Consider the following 24,510-nt stretch of genomic DNA (forward strand, 5'->3'; position numbering starts at 1 on the left):
ACATATCAGTGTATACATGTCAATACCAGTCTCCCAATTCATCCCACCACCACCACCACCACCCACCCCCGCTTTCCCCTATTGGTGTCCGTACGTTTGTTCTACATCTGTGTCTGTATTTCTGTCTTGCAAACCGATTCATCTGTGCCATTTTTCTAGATTCCAAATATATGCGTTAATATACGATACTGGTTTTCAACAGAGAATCCTACAGCATTTGCTAGGTTCCAAGTTCTCTGATAGATCTTGAGGAGGTGGGAGGTAGAAGTAGAGGTGATGGCTGGTATTGAAAAAATGAATAAGAGAAGGAAGGTACAGGCCCTGCCCTCAGGAAGCCCATATTTTTAATAAGGAGACATACAGTGACAAAGCGGAGTGAGTGTTCTAATAAAGGTCTGCACAGTGTGGGATAGGCAAAGACATCTGTCCAGCATAAATCTCTTTAAATGCACAACTTTTTAAAGATAACATTCTATAATATGAATAACTCCCTACTAGTTTTACAGATTTTCAGGGAAAATCAAAAGCAAGTACTTGAAATAATTTCTCCACTCAGGATGTTTTTATAATTTATCTTTCCCCCAATCCCATAAGAGGAAAATTCTGTTTGTAATCACGAACATGTGCCAATTTAATAAAGGCTAAGACAGAAATAGTACAATTTTTTTTTACCAGAAATATTATACGAGAATCAATAGAGAATTGCTCTTTGGAGATTTTAAAAGCATTATGCGAACATTACAAGTTCATTTACCAACCTTCAGATTCGTGCCCTGTGCTGTGTGGTGGGAACGGAGAATACGAGAAAGGACACTGTGTCTGCCGAAATGGCTGGAAGGGGCCAGAGTGTGACGTTCCAGAAGAGCAATGCATTGACCCAACGTGCTTTGGCCACGGCACCTGCATCATGGGAGTCTGCATCTGTGTACCAGGATACAAAGGAGAAATATGCGAGGAAGGTCAGTGCCCTGTGGTAATCTATTGCTCCAGGCTTTTCTCTCACTGAATTGTCCAAGGTGTCATTCTGGGTTTCTAGTAGAGATGTAAGTGGTCTTTGCAAACCATTAAATGCTCCACATGTCTACTTAGTACATGGAGCGGGGGAGTTCGTGTCTCTTCTGACAGCCTCTAATATTAACATGAGGCTTTATCTGTGGCCCTTGCAGAGCAGTAGAGAAAAATGGCATTTCCCCCCTCGTTTTAACAGTTTTATAACTTGAGAATTTCCATACTGATGATTTTAGGTGTTAATTTACATGCTTTCATTATTACAGAGTGCACTAGGCTACATCTTACTTTAAAGCACATAATAAAAATAATAATACATGCACATTTGGAACCATTTCATGAATGTTTTCTTTGGGAGTGATTTGTAATTACCATTATTATTATTGCTTTATATTGTTTATTTTTACATACCTCCTGCTGAAACTTGACCTCCATGCCTAAGGAAGTAGACTTACCACTAATGAGTTTCAAGGCAGTGCCTTTATATTAAAATTCACCCCAAAGGAGCCTTTACACATACACACACAATAGTTTTATCATTTACAAAACATACTTCAAAATAGTAATAGTTTTATAATTTAAAGAAGACACATTGGAAAATAAATTTACTAGTAATCAGACCTTTTTCATGTCACATTCCTCAAATAAGACTGATTTCAGAAATAATATTAAACCATTACCATGGGAGATGGTCTCATCACAACTGTTGTTCAGGAAAGAGACTGCTGAAAATGCGCTATAATTGCTTTTTAAGGATGGCTCATTGAGACTATTACATAGCATTTTAAAGGGTTTAATCTCATTCCACTCCATGAGCAAGCCAGAGTTTAGCTTTCCACTTCCCATTAGCCATAGTAGAATTTTGGTGTAAAGATTGTATCTGTTGCAATATGAATGTCATTGGTCCTAGGGAAGGCAGTAGAGTTCCTGAGTTACTTTTGGAAGCTGTTTTTATGGGAATCCATCTGCAACCATGATATTTTAAGTTGTACATTCAGATGCTATATGGACACACAGACATTCACCAAAAAATGGTGTCTATCACAACATCTACAGTCTGCCCTGAAAAACATTTAACCTAATTAATTTAGACCCTTCTAATTTAAATTTTGTAAGTCGTTGAAAAAAAGACTTAGCTTATGTTTGCCTTCTAGGGGCCACTAGGAAAATTTACAGAATAACCAAGATAGCAAGGAATGCCATGTTTAAAGGTATAAACTTTTCAAATACAGTTTTTTAACAAAAAATATTTTAAGTCAGACATCACAAACCAGGAGCTCACAGGTTGAACTGGGCCCATGGATGAGTTTTGTTTGATTCACAGAGTGGTAGTGGTGGTGTTTTCGTTGTTGTTTAATGTGACGTATTTCCCAAAATTTAAAATAGAGAAATGTCATATAAAAGTCTCTGTTTCTAGCTTCTCTTGAACAACTAGAAAATCTGGTAACCTTGGGCCCACATTCCTATGTGGTGGCAATGATTGTAACCAATTAGCAGCAGCTTCCTTTAAACTGGACACTTATTCCCAGCACACCCTGTTTGTTTGTTTTTTTAATTTTTGAATTAATGTACTTTATTTTTTAGAGAAGTTTTAGACTGATATAAAAATTGAGCAAAAAGTACAGAGTTCCCATATAGCCCTCACCCCTACACACACACACACACACACACACACATACATACACACACACACAGAGTTTCCCCTATTATTAACACCTTGCATTAGTAAAGTACCTTTGTTACAATTGATGAACCAATATTGGTACATTATGATTAGTAACTAAATAAAGCCCATAGTTTACTTAGGGTTCACGCCTGGTATTGTGCATTATGTGGGTTTTGCTGAATGGATAATGTCATGTATCCACCATCATGGTATCATCCAGAATCATTTCACTGCCCTAAAAATCCTCTGTGCTCCACCTGTTTATCCCTCGTCCTACTCCAGCCCCTGGCAACCACTGAGCTTTTTACTGTCTCTGTAGTCTTCCTTTTTCAGAATGTCATATAATTCGAATCACACAGTATGGAAAATTTTAAACTGGCTTATTCCATTTAGCAACATGAATTTGTCTCCTCCATGTCTTTCCATGGCTTGATAGCTCATTTACTTTTCACTGAACTTCCATTGTCTCGATATACCCATTTGTTTATCCATTCATCTATTGAAGGACATCAAGGCTGTTTCCAAATTTAGGCAATTATGAATAGAGCTACTGTAAACATCCATGGGCAGGTTTTCGTGGGGGTGTAATTTTCAACTCATTTGACACCCTGTTTTCTTACATCCAGCCCGTCTCATTCATGTATACTACCAACCTGGTCCTTTCAGCCATATGACTTTGTGCCTCTTATTTATGTATGACTTGCCTATTCATTGAAGATGGCCTTCTAAAAAAAGAAACTATATTAAGTTAAATACTATTTCATTTATTTAAATTACTGTATTTTGATGTAATAAAATTACCTCCTTCTGAAACAATATTCTACATTTTAGACTTTTCCTCTCCCTCCAAATAATGAACAGATGAAATCAGGTGTACCTTCTGGTGTTTATTTGCTGATTAGCTCAGGTATTAAAGCATTGTGCTAATGATCCTGAGATCATGGGCTAATTATAATGGCAATAACACTAATTATAATACTGCTTAGTTAGACTTACTCTGTTCCATGGTACATGCCACACCCTAAAAGTAGGCCAGTCTTGCAGATGATGGCAGATTGTATCAGTCTATTTCCACTGCCAGAAAAGTAATTCAAAGCATACATCCTCATCATGGTTAAGTTATATTGCTCTCATCTTATTTGTATGGGAAGATCAGAAATTTGGAAATCAACTTTCCCATTTCCCATGGGATGGTCGCTCAATTATAAGCACAAAATGATTTTCCCCAAGGCAAACATAGGAATCTACTTCTAAAATAGAGTGTTTGTTAGAATGTGTCCAAAATTTTCCAGACTTCACAGAATCCGAGACAAATATAATTGAGTCTGTGATATTCTAAAGCATTGAAAACTATGTCACAGCATCCTGGTAGAAGGAGAAGCCACGAGGAAAAGAATTTTTAAATTACGTTAAAAATGTTGCATTTTCAGTGCTTCTTAGGGATAAATGAGAAATTATAAGAAATTGATTATATTGTATGATTTCATGAAACAGCAGTCACCTCACCTAATACCTTAAATAATCCAAACTTAAATATATATAAAAACTCCTCTAGACACATCAAATAAAAGCCATTTCTGGGAGTTATGATTCCAATTTCAGAAAAGGGGAGGAATGACTTACTAAAAATTCTTGATCTTTCTTACAAAGCCAAGGAATTCTTATTGAAGGCCCACACTGGTCCACCCACCCATTTGCGTGGGAGTACTATACACTGCTCATAATTTCACATAACATATGTGTGGTTTCCTTCTTCTAAATTTAGGTTGCAACCTTTATGATAGCCTACCATATTTTCAAGTGCTAATAATATTCTGGTTTGAACACAGCATTTACATGAGTCATTTTATTGCCTAATTAAAACAGCATAAATGATATAATATTAGGAAATCAGTGTATCTCGGTTTCGTTGTCCTAAGGTAAACTGGCCACACTTATTTACTTTCAACCTTTTCCCTCCTTTTTGGGGCCTTCAGAGGACTGCTTAGACCCAATGTGTTCTGGCCATGGCATCTGTGTAAAAGGAGAATGTCACTGTTCTACTGGTTGGGGAGGAATCAACTGTGAAACTCCACTTCCCATATGTCAAGAGCAGTGCTCAGGACACGGGACTTTTCTCCTGGACACTGGAACATGCAGCTGCGATCCCAAGTGGACAGGATCTGACTGCTCAACAGGTATGTCAGAGTTTTCTTCTTGTTCTTCTTCCTTCACTCCCAAGTTCTTACTGGTCTTTACCTTAAGGTAGTGTCTCTTAAACTCTGATCTGTATGCCTTTGTGGGTTTTAAAGGGCTTCCAGGTATTCCCTAGTCTAGTATTTTACTGGATTTTCATATACAACATACTGCTGGGCTTTTAATCATATTTTGCATTGTCATAGTTCTGTATTCTCCTGTAGTTATTTCATCCATTCTCAAGTCTTTTGTTATCAGTTCTATACAGATTATTTGAAATCTATGTCTTCCCCAAATTTAAGTAGTCCTTCCTTTCCAGCCATCTGCAGAATATTTACACTGGGTGTCCCATCATGTAAAAACTCAACTTAGCCAGGCACTTTACTCTATTTCTATATTGCCATGCTCCTGCCCAATTACTAGTCCCACAACTTTGCTCCTCTACCCTAACATCATCCACAGTTCTCCGTTGTCTATAGAAAACCTTCAGATATCCTAGCCTGTTATCAAAAGCCCAGTAAAAACTATTCCATATCTCTCTCTCCAGCCTATCTTCTACTTCTGCTTCCTGCATAGATCCCTCCTTGCACTAAAGTAATCTGTATGCTCTCCTTACCCCCACTTTTCTTTATGCCCTTTCCTCAGCAGGGATGCTAATCCCTCTCCACCTGTAAAAATTCAACTCATCCACCCAGACCAACTACAGTTTTAGCCATTTTATAAAACTTTTCCTGGTCACATCAACAGGATCCTCTGAAATCCTACCGCACTCATTGCTAGAGAATCAAAAAGGCATTGTGATGTAGGTATTTGAGTACGTGACTTGTTTTTCCACCTAAACCAAAAATAAGGGATTGTCCTTTATATATTTTTTCTTATCCTCAGACCATGTGCTCATTAAGTGAGTAGAATTAATAAGTAATAGCTCTTACAAAGCCTCTGCTGATGAATTTTGTTGAGGATGTAAAATGGCACGTGATAAGCAAGAAGGACAGGTGCTCTGTCAGCACCTGAAATAGTTTTGAACCCAAAATCTGTAATACTGTACTATAAAGAAACAGGAGAATCACTCTGTTAAGGGAATTAATTCTAACCTAATACTTCACTGTACAAAATTTTGTTGCCTCACATAGAAATAATATGGGAGAAAGGATTGCATTTTACAATTTCAGAAAATGATTAAAATGCTAAAGACAGTGTAATAATAACTAAAATGCAAATCTTAAAAATCACTCACTTATACACTTAGCAAATATAGTGTGCCTACGATGTGCTTGGCATGGTGCTTGGTGCTGGGGATATAGTGATGAACAAGATGGATGTGGTCCTTGCACGCAAGGAGCTAGTGGAGAACACACATTGAGCAATTAGAAGATAGTTAACAAAAGGGAAGTAACTGCATATTAGGGGACTTTACAATATAGCTCTAACCTGATTATTAATTTATTTACTAAATGTTATTAAACACCTTCCATCCTTCCATGTGTCAGATATAGTATCATGGCCTAGAGCATACACTTACATAACAATTACTGTGTATTAGGCACTTTTCTAACTGTTGGACTTATGTTCACTTAATCTTCATAACAACCCTATGAGATAAGTACTGTAATTAGGCCCACTTTACACATGAGGAAACTGAGGCACAGAGAGATTAAATAACTTGCCCAAAGTCACCCCTATAACAAGTACCAGAGTCCGAATTTGGACTGAGGTATTCTGGCTTCACGCTCCATGCACTGAACCATTGTACTATACTGTCCTCTGGGAGCCCATCACCTAATTCACCATGTATAAAGAGGTATCATTGCTAGGCTGTGTCCAAGGCCATGTACTGCAGAGCACAAAGAGGGTGGCATGGGTTATTTCTCTGAGAAGAAACTCTACAGCCAAGAAGACTTTGGAAAAGTCTTTTTTTTTTAATTTATTTTATTCAAGTATAGTTGAATTACAATGTTGTGTTAATTACTGCTGTACAGCAAAGTGATTCAGTTATACATATATATACATTCTTTTTCATATTCTTTTGCATTATGGTTTATCACAGGAGCTTGAATGTGCTATACAGTAGGGCCTTGTTATTTATCCGTTCTATATATAGTAGTTTACATCTGCTAATCCCAAACTCCCAATCCATCCCTCCCTCACCCCCCCTTGGCAACCACAAGTCTGTTCTATATGTCCGTGAGTCTGCTTCTGTTTTGTAGATAGGTTCATTTGTGTCATATTTTAGATTCCACATATATGACAGGGACATAATAGGTGCTCAATAAATGTTTGGCCAATGGACAATTAAATGAGGAGGTGAGAATGGTTCCCTAGCTCTCACATCTAGGGGCAAACTGCTTCACCTCTCTGGCTTCAGTGTACTAGAATCCTTAAGGATGCTGAGACAGGTGAACTAGAGGCTACCACATTTGTGAAACATTGAACCACATATCTCTACACTTCTTCTATTAAACAAATTTTCCTTGAGCACTTACTATGTGCCATGTGCTAGCTCTTGGGATACATCAGTGAGGAATACAAAAATTCCTGCACTAATGGAGCTTGCAGTCTGGCTGGGAGAGATAGACAGTAAACAATGAACAAGAAGTGTGCAAGTTTTTGAAACATGAGGAAACTGAGGACCAGCGAGGTTCAACGACTTGTCCAAGGCCATAGACCTGGCTAATTTGCAAACGTGCAAGTAGAAACCAGGGCTGTTGATTTCATTCTACATCTAGCGTTCCTTCTAGCCTCCACCCTCGCCCCCACCAAAGGAAGAGTTAGACAAGGAGCCAGGGACTCAGGTGTATAGATTAGCTTACTGAAAAGGGAAAGTTCGAGGAGATGAAGGGCATCAAATATCAAGTGCATGAATGACACATTCTTGTCCAGATACAATGTGGACTAAACGCAGACTAAATTAGAATGCAGACTAAAGCCACGTTCATCCATTCTAGACCCAGTAGAAAAAAACACTGGAAACATCTCTTGCTCAAAGAAGCAGAAGAGTGAATAAGTATGATCCAAAACTTTGCAGCCTTTCAGGCAAAAGGCTTCCTAATAAAACTACCAACTTGAAAAATAGGGGGAGGAAATGCCTTCCAAATCTCCGGTGTCATGGTATGAATAGTCCTTCTGTGATTTTTAAGCTCCATAAAGGTTGTTCCCACAGAGCATACTTAACCATCGAGATGATCTCACTGTGCAGACTTTTAATTGAGTGTGCTCAGTACAGGATGCAATTTAACATCTGATTCTTATAATGGATCATGTCATTTCAAAGGTGGTGGATATGCTCTTTGCCATTGATCATTTTCTTCCTCTAAGAGCATGACGCTTAGCTGTTAGCATGTTAACTGTGCTGCTCTGATACCAAGGGGACTGCAGTGAATGGTTTACTGATTATTTTTAGTCTGTTTTCTAGGTACGTTGAGTATTGTTAGTGGCAGTGAATTGATAGTTGATACAGGATTCTTTCACCTGAAGGTCTCATGGTACTTCACAAAGGTTAACTCATTAGTCTTTAAAAATACCTCAAGAGGAATACAATAGAAGCTAGTTATAACATAGTTTAGATTTGGATATACCGCAGGTCAAATCATACTCCCTTAAAATAGAACTCCTTGCCATGAAATCTCAGTAATACATTTAGCCTATACTGAAGATAACTGGCCTTGGCTTCTAATATCAGCATTGTAAAATGCATCTACTACATGTCTTTCATAAAATCTGGCTTCTCCTGGTCACATCGTCTTTGAAGGGGAGCACAAAAACAGAGTTTGGAGCTTTGTACTCCTTTCTTCCTGATGAAACTTCCTCTGAGTCACCCCGTCTATTCTTACTCTCAGATAACTGACTGTGAAATTCATAGAAGGTAAGCATTCACAAGGAGAAGACAGCTTCTGCTCTTTCTACCGTGATTACCTCTCATTATACTGGATCTTAGAACTGGATTAATCAGCTAGAGAGATGGAACATTACGCTCTGAAGTATTTCTGAACCTCAGATATATATATATATATAGATAGATAGATAGATAGATAGATAGATAGATAGATAGTTTGTTTGTTTGTTTTGCTATATAACAGAAATCATCTGAGGTACTATCATCATGTACCCCATCCAAGCCGGGTTAGTTTCTGAAGATCCCATAAGGCTTTGTTATAAGGATATTTGTTTTCAGGCTATCCTATGACATGTGGCCATCTTGTCCATCAGAGAGATGACACTGCGTGTGTGTATTTGTGTATGTGTGCACCTGTGTGTCTTTTCACAGCACAGTGACTTTGAGTAACTAATTTAACTTATTTGAGTCTCAGCTGCCTCATTTTTGAAATGGTAGAAGATTAGCCAAATGGCCCTTGAGGCCCCTTTCAACACTGAGATCTCTGATTCTTGATACTGTTTAGTGAGCTGTTGACACTGATTATGAATGGTTCATGGATGCAGTCCATAAACTCTCTTAACTCCATATTGTTTATGGTGAGGAAATATTAATTGTAAATAGTTTTGTTTTCGTTATAAGGACATCCATACTTTGATATATAGACCATGCTCTTTGAGAATCTACCTGTATTTGTAGAGATATACATGCACACACACACATATACATGTGTATATATAACAATGTCTCGTTATGTTTTTAAGTGTTGCCTAATGGATGGTGATATGCATCTACTAGTAAAATGGATAATTAGAGGAGGAAGTTGTAAAAGGCTCATATAATTATTATTGCTAGGAAAACTTTCCTTGATTACACAAGTATCATATGCTTTTAAAACATTATTAGTTTTCCCCTTTATTGAAAGTGCCAATAGTCAAAAGATTTTCATCTGATTCTACATACCTATCACATACAATGCATCACTTTCCTGCAATTTCCAGGTATTGATTAGGCCATTTGAGATGATTAGTGCGTACGCTGTATTTTTCCTACAGATATTACAGTAACAGCAGGGTTGTACCTGCCATTTGATAAAGAAGCTTTGTTCCAAATCTAATGTACATGCTGCGGGCACAACGATATAGTCATTCATCATGCCACTGAAGAGAAAAATCCACTCATATATAAAGTAACTACTATTAAGTATCTTCAGTAGAAAAGAGATAATCAATGTACCCAGATTAGGGACCTAGGATTGCAGGTACTTTTCCCTCTTCAGTTCGGGGGACACACTTGAATTTCTTAGGCACAGTAGCTGAGTTCTCAGAAGAAAAGTTTCTATTAATTAGTAAACAATGTTAATATATTATAATGCTACAAATTCCCTGGACTTAAATAAAAGCTCAAATATAGACAACTAGTCACCAAAACATGATGGGAGGTTCTTTTTAGCGTACAGGGACAAAAGGCTTATGACTAATTCCTAGGTAGGCTTAATTATTTTTAACTTGCATTCAAAGTATGACAACCTCTGATCAAATTTATTTTAAAGTATTTCTTTTTCTACTCAGTAAAAAAATAAAGGGTAAACCTTAAGGTGACTCTGATTTGATTGATTTAATAAAACAAACCCCTGCTTGAAACATAGTGGCTACACCATTAACACTACAGTGAGGTCAAAACATTAACTGTAGATTTACTGAATCAGTAAATGAAGTTCATTGGTGGCACTAGAAATACAACCCAAGAGCATCCTTAATAGAATTTCAATTCAAATTAAGGGTGTAAGATGGAATCCACATAAATATTTTTGAGAGGTAGATATGAAATGGAAAAAAATCATACTATTATCATGATTTCCTAGCAACACATCCTACTCAGAGATGGTTTGACACCCCCGAAGTTTTTTTTGTCTCAAGTGAAAATAGAAATTGAACCCCAAAATATTCTCAGATTCAGAAATCCCTTATTTTTATAAAAGAGAGTTCATTTAATAGCCATAAGATTATATATACAGTGCAGTGATTCAAGGCACATCAAATATCAAATGTTTTCGAAATACGTCTTTTACATTCTGTTCTGAGACAATAAAAACCATGCCTGTTCTGCCATCATTAGCTGGCTGCAGTGCAAAAATCCAGTGAAACTTTTGACAATTTGACAAGTTTGAAAAAGGAGGTACATTTGCAGCTTCCTCTCTGTAAATCTGAACTAACTCTACTGACTGTTCCAGGACATTAAAGCTTTAAAGTTGTTTTTGAAACCAGGGACATATATTAAAATAAGGTGGCAACTGTGAGGCAAGAAAATGTAATTAAGTAAGCATGAGTGTGAAGATGCATGCTTACTTACATGGTTAAAGTACAGTTAATAATAAGGAATGCATTTGGACAGACCAATAGGGGCATCAAAAGAAAACAGGAAAATTCTGTGCTTCACTATTAAATGCATTCCTCTCACTTACCCAAAGTCTTATTCTGAATTCCAATTCATTTTCTATTTGGCATTTTTCTCAATTCACATTTATCTACATGAAATGAAAACAGACGCAGAAAAGGGTGTATCTAAAAGGTGTATTTGGCCCTGTAGGTGAGATCCTGCAGGGCAAGTGGCCACCTGGGTGCCCACCTCCACAGTCTGACCTGCCGCCTGCTTGTCTAGTGGAGATGGCTGAGAGGGCTCGAAGGAAGCCAGAAATCAATTGTGCACAATCGGTGGCCAGGACATGGACAAGAATCAGAATAAGTTGTCCCAGTCCTGTGCAAAATCAAATGATTAGAGATATTGAAGAGCACCCCATACATCTCCCCCAAATACACTGAAGGATACTTTCATTCCTGTAATTAAAACATCCTGCGTTGATCTGTTGGTTTTAATTTCTTCTCCAAATACTTACATATCCATTTTCTTCATTTCATTATTATGGCCATAATCCGGGGTCATTATTAGAATGTGGATTGCATATTGAGCTTTGATGATACAAAATACCTCCAGGACTGTTCCAGAGATTTGCTCTACATGTATTCTTCTGAGTCACTGGAAAGAAGGAGAAGAGACATAGGAAGGACAGAGATTAGTCCTTCATTAAAGAGTAAGGACAATACATTTTTACCTGGAAACTTAATAAGGTGGAGCTCATAGAAATTCTGAATGGGTACTTGCCTCTGCTATAAAGAACTTGACTTGTACTTGTACTTCCACATTCCCAATAACCTAGCAAACAGGTTTCTGTTACTCTCGTAACATCCATAAGGTCTAAGCAGGGTTGGTAATAAGTTTCCTCATTTTATAGCTGAAGGAACTAATTTGCTGTGAGACACAGGGAAAAAGTTACTTTATTGTGTATGCTTCAGAGTTGAGGTTGACAGTAGAATTCACAGCCCAGTGTCCTATCCTAAGGATCAGTGTGGATTAATTTTGTTTTTATCCTGCTTGTGACTTGCAGAGCTTCCTGAATATAAGAACCCATGTCTTATATACACTACCAAATGTAAAATAGATAGCTAGTGGGAAGCAGCCACATAGCACAGGGAGATCTGCTCGGTGCTTTGTGACCACCTAGAGGGGTGAGATAGGGAGGGTGGGAGGGAGATGCAAGAGGGAGGGGATATGGGGATATATGTATACGTATAGCTGATTCACTTTGTTATACAGCAGAAACTAACACAACAATGTAAAGCAATTATACTTCAGTAAAGATGTTAAAAAAAAAAGAACCCATGTCTTTCATAAATCATAGAAAATGTTCAGTCATCATCTCATTGAATCTTGATTTTCCCACTTTCTCTGTTACCTCCTTTCAGAAGTTCCATTAGACTGTCCCACTCTGGTCTCTATGTCTTTTATTCTTTTTCCGATTTTACATTTCTTTGTTTCTCTGTTGTTTTGTAGGTGATTTCTTCAAATTTGTCTTCTGGCTCACTAAATATCTCTTCAGCTGTGTTTATTATGATGGTTAACCCTTCCATTAGATTTTAAATTTCAGTGATATCTTTTAATTTCTAAAATTTTAATTTAGTTTTTTTTTCAAATATGCCTCATTAATTTTTGGCAATTTCTTGCTCCTTAATCCTGTTTTTGTTTACTCTCTTTTCTTTAAACATACTAAGCATAGTTATTTTATATGCTATATTTGAAAATAGATCATGTTAAGGCTTTGTGGGTCTGGTCTGTGGTTTCTTGTTTCTGTCAACTCTTGCATATGATGGCTTGCTTTTTTGTTTCTTTTATTTTTTAATTGTTGGTTCAAATATGTTTAAATTCTGAGTCTGGGGAAGATTTACATTTGTTTCTGTCAGAACCTGTCTGCACTACAGATCAGGGCAAACTTTATTTTTTTACTGTAGTATAGTTGACTTACAATATTATATTAGTTTCAGGTGTACAACATGGTAACTATTTGTACTAATTTAAAGTTTAAATTAAAAATCTCAGGTTATGGTTTTTCGGACCATACAGATGGTACAAATTCAGGCCCCAAACCCACATGAAACTTGGCTAGTCACCATGAAGTATCAGAGGAGGCTTGTTATTTAACATCCTCAGACCCAAGCCTGAGACAGATTATTTCCTTCTAGTCTGTTTCTGCAAGGCACATTTTCATCTAGATTGGTTTTAATATGGATCCCTGATCCTGTGCAGGCCCAAGGTTTAGCTAACAATCTGTTTCCCACTCTGGACCCTCACCAGAACTCTAGGTCACCCAGATCAGCAGATGCCTCTGGTGTACTGGCATACCTCTGACTCTCCATATAATCTTAAGCTAATCAGCCACTATGGATCTCAATTTATACACCTGCAAAATGTGTTTTTCAGCCAAATTCGCATTTCAATTTATTTTTAATAATTAACGTTTTCACTTTAAGTGGAGAAAAAATATTTAAGTTCTAATTAAATCAAGAATTTTTTCTACTAAGGTATGTGTGAACACATTAGAGTCCAACAAACCTATAAGAGTTTATTCCAGCTAGCAAAATGGTTCAGTTAGTGTGCATTGGAAGAATGTTCTGAGAAGTATTGTTCAAAAGATATTTCTGAAGCCATAGCAGTCAAAGTTAACGGTGGAGTCAAGAGTAAACAATTTCAGCAATCAAAGAGAGCTTCCCACACTTCTCTGCTAGGTCCATTCATTTTTAAAATTGAATTCTGCATGTCAAGCAGTGAAAGGTAAAGCATTCTAAATACTACTGCCTGCTTTCATTTCCAACCATCTTTGTTTATTTCTTCTTTGACAGACTTTTGGCATAATCATGGAATATTGACACTAGATTAGATCTTAGAGATCACCTAGGTTTGCCCTTCCTGTTATAAAAGAAAACTGAGGCCCAGAAAGGTTGAATGATTTTTTGTAAGGTCAAGTAGCTAATTAGGCATATAGTTAATATGAGAGACAAGTCTCGTGATTTCTGGTTTAGACCTTTTGTCCAATATACCATTCAGAGAGCCTTGTTCAAATTCAACAGATGGGGCTTCCCTGGTGGCGCAGTGGTTGAGAGTCCGTCTGCCGATGCAGGGGACGCGGGTTCGTGCCCCAGTCTGGAAAGATCCCACATGCCGCGGAGCAGCTAAGACCGTGAGCCATGGCCGCTGAGCCTGCGCGTCCGGAGCCTGTGCTCCGCAATGGGAGAGGCCACAACAGTGAGAGGCCCGCGTACCGCAAAAAAAAAAAAAAAAAATTCAACAGATGTTACCTTTCCTTTGTCAGCACTGCCACTGAATCTCTAGAAAATTGGCAATGAGCATATATACAGGGCAGGATCCCAGCATCTATCTCTTCCTTGACTATCAGAATGTTATGATTTAGGGGAGAAGTAGGTTGATGAAAGTGATCTGAGCCAGTGTTGGAAAAAAAAAAAAACAGTGTTAGGAAAATCGTCAGAGATTCAGCATAGAAAAATTCAGACAGAAATGAACTCAAATCCCAGCTCTGCTTCTAAGAGTTACTGTGTAACCTTGAGTAAGCTAATTGGTTTCTTCGAGCCTCTCCTGTAAAATGGGGAAGTAATTCTTACTTTGTAGGGTAGTTGTAAGGGTTAAATGAGATAATATATCTGAAACACCTAGCATAGTGCTTCTCCCATAGTAGACATTAAATTATAATAATAAATGGTAGCCATTATTGTCATTATATTTCAATTCTCATTGTAAAGACACATTTCAAAGACAAATCTTTTGTAAGTAGAAGGTAGATTAGTAGCTGTCTCAAAGAAATTCATTTTCAGATGTGGTAAAGCTGAATTAATTTAAAGGAGTATGAAAATTCTTTCTATTCCAAAGTCATTACATTTTCTTTTGGTCCCTTCCCAAATGGTATTATTTCTTGTGTTTGTAGAATAGATGTTTCACTGAAAAGTTGGCTAAAAAGTATTTATTCTATCTCTTCACTCCCTTTATTTTAAGTCCTGCTATTCATCATAAAATCACATTCAAGGAAAATTTATATTCCTGATCTGTCTGCTAAGATTAGGTTCAGTAACAGGAAATACCTCCCTCAGGGGAGGCAAAAAAAAGAGTAGCTTTAACAAGATATAACTTTGACCTTACTCTCACACAAAAGAAATCTAGAGGTAGGCAGACCAAGGCTTATATGGTGACTCCAGAAAGAAAGTTTCTGCTGGCTCACACCTCTAGTATCCCTAAGATGGGACCCTTATCCTCATTGTACACAATGGCAGCCAGTGCTCCAGCCACCACATCTTCATTTCAGGCAAGATGAAAGAATGGAGGAGAAAAGGGCCTGTCTCCTCTCTTTTAAGGAGACTTCATTGATGCTGCTGCTGGAAGCATTTATTTATATCTCATTGACCAATAATTAAATCATGTGACCACACCTAGATGCAAAGGAAGCCAAGAAATGTAATCTTTATTTAAGGAAGCCATGTGCACAGCTAAATAACATCAAATTTCATTGTAGTTTTCTAGCTTCCAGCCAACACATCAGGGCAACAAGATCACTTCCATGACTCACCATGTCCTCAACATAAAACCAAACCCATAGCTCAATGGAAATAAAACTTTCTTTGTATTGGGACAGTGAGACACTTCACCTACGGATCCTCTTCAAGATTTAGTATGGAAAATGGATTAAGGTATCTCCTTATTAGTTACTGTATTGATAACATGTTGAAATGATAATATTTTTGACATATTGGGTTAAATACAATATATTATTAACATTAATTTCACCTGTATTTAAAAATATTTTAATGTGGCTACTAGAAAATTTAAAGTTACATCTGTGGCTTGCATTTGAGGTTCACATTATATTTCTATTGGACAGCATTGCTCTAGCATATGGCAGTATTAAGTTTAGCCTGGAAAATATAGCTAAATGTATCTTCTAAATTAAACTGAACATAATATAACTAAATGTATCTTCCAAATTAAACTGAACATATTCAGATAGCAAGGTAACTTGAATAAGTACCTTGTAGTATAGGATTGTCGACAAAGTCAGCTATATGTGGAAAAGGTTTACTAAAAATGATGATTTGGGTTTTAGTATAATTGATCAACAGTCCTTTTTGGCACTAAGACACCAAGGGTGACCATTATTAAATCCAGTTCTAGTTTATGACAATAAAACCATAAGAAAGAAGTATAAAAGAATGCTTATACTTATATTTCCTAAGACAGGAGAAGCATCAAGTCATTATACTCAGAGTTCTGCAAAATATAATAAAGAATACAAATGTGGGACAACAGTAGAATAATTAAATGCCTAATGATAACCTACTTCTTGTATAGAACATAGGCCTGCGAAGCCCAGACTTTTAATCTCTCGAAGGAAACCAGCATATGTTTTAAATAATATGTCTAATGAAGTAATAGGTTTCTAACTTGGATGGACGAAAGAGTTTTTGTGTCATAAAATGAGTTAGAACACTCTTGAGTCCAGCCAGAAAACCTATAGAGATAATAAACAAACTGGCACAGATTAGAGCTTGTCATTCAGAGTGGCTCTTGGGTGGTTCTTCAACCATGAAATCTTCCTCAGCTGCTTTATTTAGCTTGATTGTTTAAAAAATCATGTGTGCTATGTAAGGGGGAATTACTAAAACATAGACAGAGGTGGCTCGGGATCACCAAGTTGTCAGTTGTCATCTGAGATGCCATGACCTTGTTCTCTAAGTACATACCTGTGTAACTACCACAGACCCTGGCCTCTTTACGGGATGGAACAACCAAATTCAGATCTTTCCACAAGGTCATATGAAATCTGAGTTTTTACTTAGCAATAAGCTTTTCATAAACACAGCTTGACTTTGATAAAAATCCAATGGCCTCTTTTTATTGAGGAAGGTCACCACGTTTGTTTTTCTCTATCCAACATTCTTGGCAAACCAGATACTAGGACAGTAGAGACAGAGAGTGTATCCATTTTAATTATCATCAACCCATTCATAATGAGAGATGTCCCTCGCTTCAGGACCATGGTCTCTGGGAATCAATGGAGTGTGATAGCTCCCAGTCCATCTCAATCGTCTCAACCTCCTGGCATTGTTAGTCCAAACATAAATGCAAAAAAGCTCTAGAACAGCTATACCAAGGGTTAAAATAGTGACAAAATTATTAATTTCTGCCTTTTTCATAATATCCATCTAAGCAAGGTAGTGAGAAAGAGAAGCTAATCCTAGTCAATAATCCTATATAGCAAATAAAATCTATAATGTTGGCCTCCAGGCTAGATACAGACAAAGTTTCTTGTAGATTTATCCCATATCCTGCTCTTCAGTACCAGCAGGTCTGGTGCATAAAAACATTTTTTATGTGTGAGGAAATTTCCTTTTGGGTTAATACATCTCCGTCTAAAAATATCTCTCTCTCTCTAAAAGATTGGTTGATGGGGAAGCAACCCACATAATCCCTGAAGACTTCTGGTAGAAAGCAATAGGATCCACCACCATCCTAGAATTCAACTCTTAAGATATGACTAATTCTACCAAAAGGAGCAGAGAATGGATAAAATTTTAAAGATGATTTTAAAAGGGTCGTATATCTAAGCAAACTGTGTGCACCTTGACAGGAGATATACAAGGGTACGGGCAAATCATTTCCAGACTGTCAGCGAACTGAATCAGGACCAAAAGGAAGACAGTCCAGTATATAAGTCAGACATTCAATAGCGGTTCACCTTACCTCTGCCAAGTTTTGTAGTTGTTATTGTTTCTTAGCTAAGTGGAGAGGGAAAGAGGCAAAACTCTCATATATGAGAAGATACCTGTGTTAAACACAAGGTCTCATGAACATGTTTAAACCAATCAGAAAAGACAGTGTAACAACAGGGTCTCTACCTGTGGAATTCCAGCCTGGGACGTACCAGAAAAATCCTGGTCATCAAAGAACACTTTGGTGACTCTGAGGACTCTATTTTATATAGATAGATACATCCAATATAATTATTATATAGTACATTGTCTGTTGAAGCTTCTACCAACACTGGACTAGTTCAACCTAATCTGGCAGACAAAAACCTCTGTCTGCAAAGTTGGAAGACCCCCTATTTCTGCAAATGTATCAGACATACCTTTTCTGGCCCAGGTAATCTGTACCATGGTGGGGCTCATTAATGACTATAATGATGATTATGATAATAATAATAGTGACAAAGATATTACATTTATTGAGCTCTTACTATATATGTGCTTTACAAATATTATCTATTTAATCTTCATGACAAGTCAGTATTTCCAAAGTATTTTCTATACAACTGTTTACTGCAAGATGTTATAGACAAGCAAAAACCACTCTATGGTGAAAAAGTAAAAGGAGATATCTACGTGTTAGCTCCCACTTGAAAATTCACAAAGCACATTCTCATGTTATAGATTCTAAAAATTCCCTGCATAAGGAAAGCTGTCTACCAGAGCTTCCCACAAAATTTTGATCAGTAAACCCAGGTTTCACCTAACATTTCTTTATATCCTGTGGAGACAGAAGTGTTCTTTGGAACCACTTTGGGGAAAGGTGCTATAGAATGCTATCATCATTTTATAGATAAGGAAATGAAAACCTAAAGAAGTTCAGCAGTGTGCCTGAGATCACGTAGCCATTTGGAGGCAGAACCTTTGAAGCTAGGTCTATTTATTGCCAAAGCCCATACTCATCATTAACTGTAATGACTCAGATAATTGTTATCACATATTAACTATTATGTTCAATATGCTATATGTATATTGCCTTTCATCCTTGTAACAATCCTGCAGTGAGAGTACTGTTATTCCCATTTTATAAATGAAGAAAATGAGGCTTGATCAGATCCAATGACTTACCCAGTCCTTGCCAGAAAAGCTTAGCCAGGGCTGTCAACAGGACTGTAGAGCTGGCCGGTTCTGGTTATGTAGTCTTAAGCAAATTACCTAACCTCTTGAATTTTCAATGTCAGTATCTGTAAAATGGGTGTAATATCTCTGGCACATAATGGTTAGTAAATAGTTTCTAAAACAAGTGTAATCAAGCCAGTATACTTTGAAATAAACACATAATGAGGTACTTCCCTGGTGGTCCAGTGGGTAAGACTCTGTGCTCCTAATGCAGGGAGCCCAGGTTCAATCCCTGATCATGGAACTAGATCCCGCATGCATGCCACAACTGAGTTGTCATGCTGCAACTAAGGAGTCTGCATGCTGCAACTAAAGAGCCCATGTGCCACAACTAAACCCGGAGCAGCCAAAATAAATAAATAAATAAATATTTTTAAAAAACACATAGTGAGGTTTAACATCATTGGAAGTATGGTTCATGAATTTATTCATTACCTCTAAGGTAGATAGATGTGAACTTGATATCAATCAAGTTTTTAGGCATCATTAGAGAAGGCAGTTGAGGGCCAGAGAGTAGCAGGCTATCAAATAAACCCCAGGCCCAGGGAGGGAAGATATAAATTCTGTAAAGGTCATACTTTCAGATTCAGTCAAAAAGGTTCAGCACAGTGTAATACAAAGAACACAATTCAGTGTCAGGCAGAGTTTGATGCCAGCCTCACCCCTAATTAGCCGCATGACCTTAAGCAACTCATTTAACCTCTCTGAGCAACAACACCTCATCTCAAACATGGAATTAACACTACTTTGTAAGGTTGCCATGAAGATAAATGCAGTAATGTATGTAAAGATTCTAGCACTGAACCTGGCACTCATGACATGGTACGTTTGGCCCCTAGGACTTTGCCTTCTACCTTCTAGAGCGGCATACTGTAACCAACAAAAGGGAAATGTATCGATGAATGGGCGTCTGTCTGGTCCCAGAAATGTGCCTGGCGCCCTCAAGGTGGTCTGAAGTGGAAACGATGTTAATTACAGTCTTTTAACTATCAATCTCAAAGTATCCTCAATCGCTGTGAAAGTGACATGTGTCACTAAGAATAAGGAGCCCAGAGAGAATAAAGTAATCCAAAAAAAGTTTTAAAGCAACGGGGAAGGAACATTTCCCAACTTTGGCAGCTGATTTACATCTATTAAACTGATATAACCAGGTGCAAAATCCTGGGGCAAAATTTAAATATCACTATTTTTTCCCTGCAAATTTTCAAGCAAGGTATAAATTCTATGTGTGTTTATGCAAATATCTTATAGATGTGTTACAGATACACTTGGTGGGGGGCATTTCCCCCATTCTATGCTGAGGCTAGAGCACACTCTACTGACTGCCTAAATAAAAGTGCACATAGCATTTAATCTCCAAGCACATATTTAAACCAGAAAGTCACACAAATCAAACATGCTCACAGCCACACAAATGCACAAACACACGTACACCGAAACACTCACGCACACACTCTTAAACACACTTGTACTCATGCACACACTCTTTTTTTTTATTTCAGATTTTAAAAAGGCATTTTTTTAACATCTTTATTGGAGTATAATTGCTTTACAATGGTGTGTTAGTTTCTGCTTTATAACAAAGTGAATCAGCTATACATATACATATAGCCCCATATCTCCTCCCTCTTGCGTCTCCCTCCCACCCTCCCTATCCCACCCCTTTGGGTGCTCAGAAAGCACCGAGCTAATCTCCTGTGCTACGTGGGTGCTTCCCACTAGCTATCTATTTTACATTTGGTAGTGTATATATGTACGTGCCACTCTCTCACTTCGTCCCAGCTTACCCTTCCCACTCCACGTGTCCTCAACTCCATTCTCTACATCTGCGACTTTATTCCTGTCTTACCCCTAGGTTCTTCAGAATCATTTCTTTTTCTTTTTTTCTTTTTTTTTTTTTAGATTCCATATATATGTGTTAACATACGGTATTTTTCTCTTTCTAACTTACTTCACTCTGAATGACAGACTCTAGGTCCATCCACCTCACTACAAATAACTCAATTTCGTGTCTTTTTATGGGTCAGTAATGTTCTATTGTATATATGTGCCACATCTTCTTTACCCATTCATCTATCGATGGACACTTAGGTTGCTTCCATGTCCTGGCTATTGTAAACAGTGCTGCAATGAACATTGTGGTACATGGCAAACATGTGGTTGGGTGCCGGTGCACAGACTTTTTTTTTTATAGTATCATGCAATCTGCAAACAGTGACAGTTTTACTCCTTCTTTTCCGATTTGGATTCCTTATATTTCTTTTTCTTCTCTGATTGCCGTGGCTAGGACTTCCAAAACTATGTTAAATAATAGTGGTGAGAGTGGACATCCTTGTCTTGTTTCTGATCTTAAAGGAAATCGTTTCAGTTTTTAACCATTGAGAACGATGTTGGCTGTGCGTTTGTCATATATGGCCTTTATTATGTTGAAGTAAGTTCCCTCTATTCCTACTTTGTGGAGGGTTTTTATCATAAATTGGTGTTGAATTTTGTCAAAAGCTCTTTCTGCATCTATTGAGATGATCATATGGTTTTTTTCCTTCAATTTGTTAATTTGGTTTATCACATTGATTGATTTGCATATATTGAAGAATCCTTGCATTCCTGGAATAAACCCCTCTTGATCATGGTGTATGATCCTTTTAAAGTGCTGTTGGATTCTGTTTGCTAGTATTTTGTTGAGGATTTTTGCATCTATGTTCATCAGTGATATTGCCCTGTAGTTGTCTTTCTTTGTGACATCTTTATCTGGTTCTGCTATCAGGGTGATGGTGGCCTCGTAGAATGAGTTTGGGAGTGTTGCTCCCTCTGCTATATTTTGGAAGAGTTTGAAAAGGATAGGTGTTAGCTCTTCTCTAAATGTTTGATAGAATTCGCTTGTGAAGCCATCTGTTCCTGGGCTTTTGTTTGTTGGAAGATTTTTAATCACAGTCTCAATCTCAGTGCTTGTGATTGGTCTGTTTATATTTTCTGTTTCTTACTGGTTCAGTCTTGGAAGGTTGTGCTTTTCTAAGAATTTGTCCATCTCTTCCAGGTTGTCCATTTTATTGGCATAGAGTTCTTGTAGTAATCTCTCATGATCCTTTGTATTTCTGCAGTGTCAGTTGTTACTTCTCCTTTTTCATTTCTAATTCTATTGATTGGAGTCTTCTCCGTTTTCCTTCTTGATGAGTTTGGCTAATGGTTTATCCATTTTGTTTATCTTCTCAAACAACCAGCTTTTAGTTTTATTGATCTTTGCTATTGTTTCCTTCATTTCTTTTTCATTTATTTGTGATCTGATCTTTATGATTTCTTTCCTTCTGCTAACTTTGGGGGTTTTTTGTTCTTCTTTCTCTAATTACTTTAGGTGTAAGGTTAGGTTGTTTATTTGAGATGTTTCTTGTTTCTTGAGGTAGGATTGTTATTGCTATAAGCTTCCCTGTTAGAACTGCTTTTGCTGCATCCCATAGGTTTTGGGTCATCGTGTTTTCATTTGTCATTCGTTTCTAGGTATTTTTTGATTTCCCCTTTGATTTCTTCACTGATCTCTTGGTTATTAAGTAGTGTATTTTTTAGCCTCCATGTGTTTGTATTTTTCACAGATTTTTTCCTGCAATTGATATCTAGTCTCATAGCATTGTAGTTGGAAAAGATACTTGATGCGATTTCAATTTTCTTAAATTTACTGAGGCTTGATTTGTGACCCAAGATATGATCTGTCCTGGAGAACGTTGCATGAGCACTTGAGAAGGAAGTATATTCTGTTGTTTTTGGATGGAATGTCCTGTAAATATCAATTAAGTCCATCTTGTTTAATGTATCACTTAAAGCTTGTGTTTCCTTATTTATTTGCATTTTGGATGATCTGTCCATTGGTGAAAGTGGGGTGTTAAAGTACCCTACTATGAATGTGTTATTGTCGATTTCCCCTTTTATGGCTGTTAGTATTTGCCTTATCTATTGAGGTGCTCCTATGTTGGGTGCATAAACATTTACAATTGTTATATCTTCTTCTTGGATCGATCCCTTGATCATTCGTAGTGTCCTTCTTTGTCTCTTGTAATAGTCTTTATTTTAAAGTCTATTCTGTCTGATACAAGAATTGCTACTCCAGCTTTCTTTTGATTTCCATTTGCATGGAATATCTTTTTCCATCCCCTCACTTTCAGTCTGTATGTGTCTCTAGGTCTGAAGTGGGTCTCTTGTAGGCAGCCTATATATGGGTCTTGTTTTTGTATCCATTCAGCCAGTCTGTGTTTTTGGTTGGAGCATTTAATCCATTTACATTTAAGGTAATTATCGATATGTATGTTCCTATTACTATTTTCTTAATTGTTTTGGGTTTGTTATTGTTGCTCTTTTCCTTCTCTTGTGTTTCCTGCATAGAGAAGTTCCTTTAGCATTTGTTGTAAAGCTGGTTTGGTGGTGCTGAATTCTCTTAGCTTTTGCTTGTCTGTTAAGGTTTTAATTTCTCTGTCAAATCTGAATGAGATCCTTGCTGGGTAGAGTAATCCTGGTTGTAGGTTTTTCTCCTTCATCACTTTAAATATGCCCTGCCACTCCCTTCTGCCTTGCAGAGTTTCTGCTGATAGATCAGCTGTTAACCTTATGGGGATTCCCTTGTATGTTATTTGTTGGTTTCCTCTTGCTGCTTTTAATTTTTTCTTTGTATTTAATTTTTGATAGTTTGATTAATATGTGTCTTGGCGTGTTTCTCCTTGGATTTATCCTGTATGGGACTCTCTGTGCTTCCTGGACTTGATTGACTATTTCCTTTCCCATATTAGGGAAGTTTTCAGCTATAATCTCTTCAAATATTCTCTCAGTCCTTTCTTTTTCTCTTCTTCTTCTGGGACCCCTATAATTCGAATGTTGGTGTGTTTAATGTTGTCCCAGAGGTCTCTGAGACTGTCCTCAATTCTTTTCATTCTTTTTTCTTTATTCTGCTCTGTAGTAGTTATTTCATCTTCCAGGTCACTTTTCTGTTCTTCTGCCTCAGTTTTTCTGCTGTTGATTCCTTCTAGAGAATTTTTAATTTCATTTACTGTGTTTTTCATCATTGTTTGCTCTTTAGTTCTTCTAGGTCCTTGTTAAACGTTTCTTATATTTTCTCCACTCCATTTCCAAGATTTTAGATCATCTTTACTATCATTACTCTGAATTCTTTTTCACGTAGACTGCCTATTTCCTCTTCATTTGTTTGGTCTGGTGGGTTTTTACCTTGCTCCTTCATCTGCTGTGTGTTTCTCTGTCTTCTCATTTAACTTAACTTACTGTGTTTTTGTTTTTTGCGGTATGCTGGCCTCTCACTGTCGTGGCCTCTCCCGTTGCGGAGCACAGGCTCCGGACGCACAGGCCCAGCAGCCATGGCTCACGGGCCCAGCTGCTCCACAGCATGTGGGATCCTCCTGGACTGGGGCACGAACCCGTGTCCCCTGCATTGGCAGGCGGACTCTCAAGCACTGCGCCACCAGGGAAGCCCAACT

At 37.5% G+C, this 24,510-nt stretch overlaps 1 protein-coding gene across 3 annotated transcripts in view; it reads left to right on the top strand.

Moving 5' to 3' along the window:
* The window catches only part of TENM1 (teneurin transmembrane protein 1), a gene marked incomplete at both ends in the record, with an annotated part of 588,520 nt that overhangs the window by 325,862 nt on the left and 238,148 nt on the right, over positions 1-24,510 (top strand). For all 3 annotated transcript variants that reach the window (XM_081221281.1, XM_081221282.1, XM_081221283.1), the window contains 2 exons: positions 765-959; positions 4,651-4,851. In XM_081221281.1, the coding sequence (XP_081077407.1) occupies positions 765-959; positions 4,651-4,851 (396 nt within the window). The remainder of the gene's footprint in view (positions 1-764; positions 960-4,650; positions 4,852-24,510) is intronic.

This window comes from Mesoplodon bidens (genome assembly GCF_964165515.1).
Source record: "Mesoplodon bidens genome assembly, chromosome: X".
In the NCBI taxonomy this organism is placed as follows: domain Eukaryota; kingdom Metazoa; phylum Chordata; class Mammalia; order Artiodactyla; family Ziphiidae; genus Mesoplodon; species Mesoplodon bidens.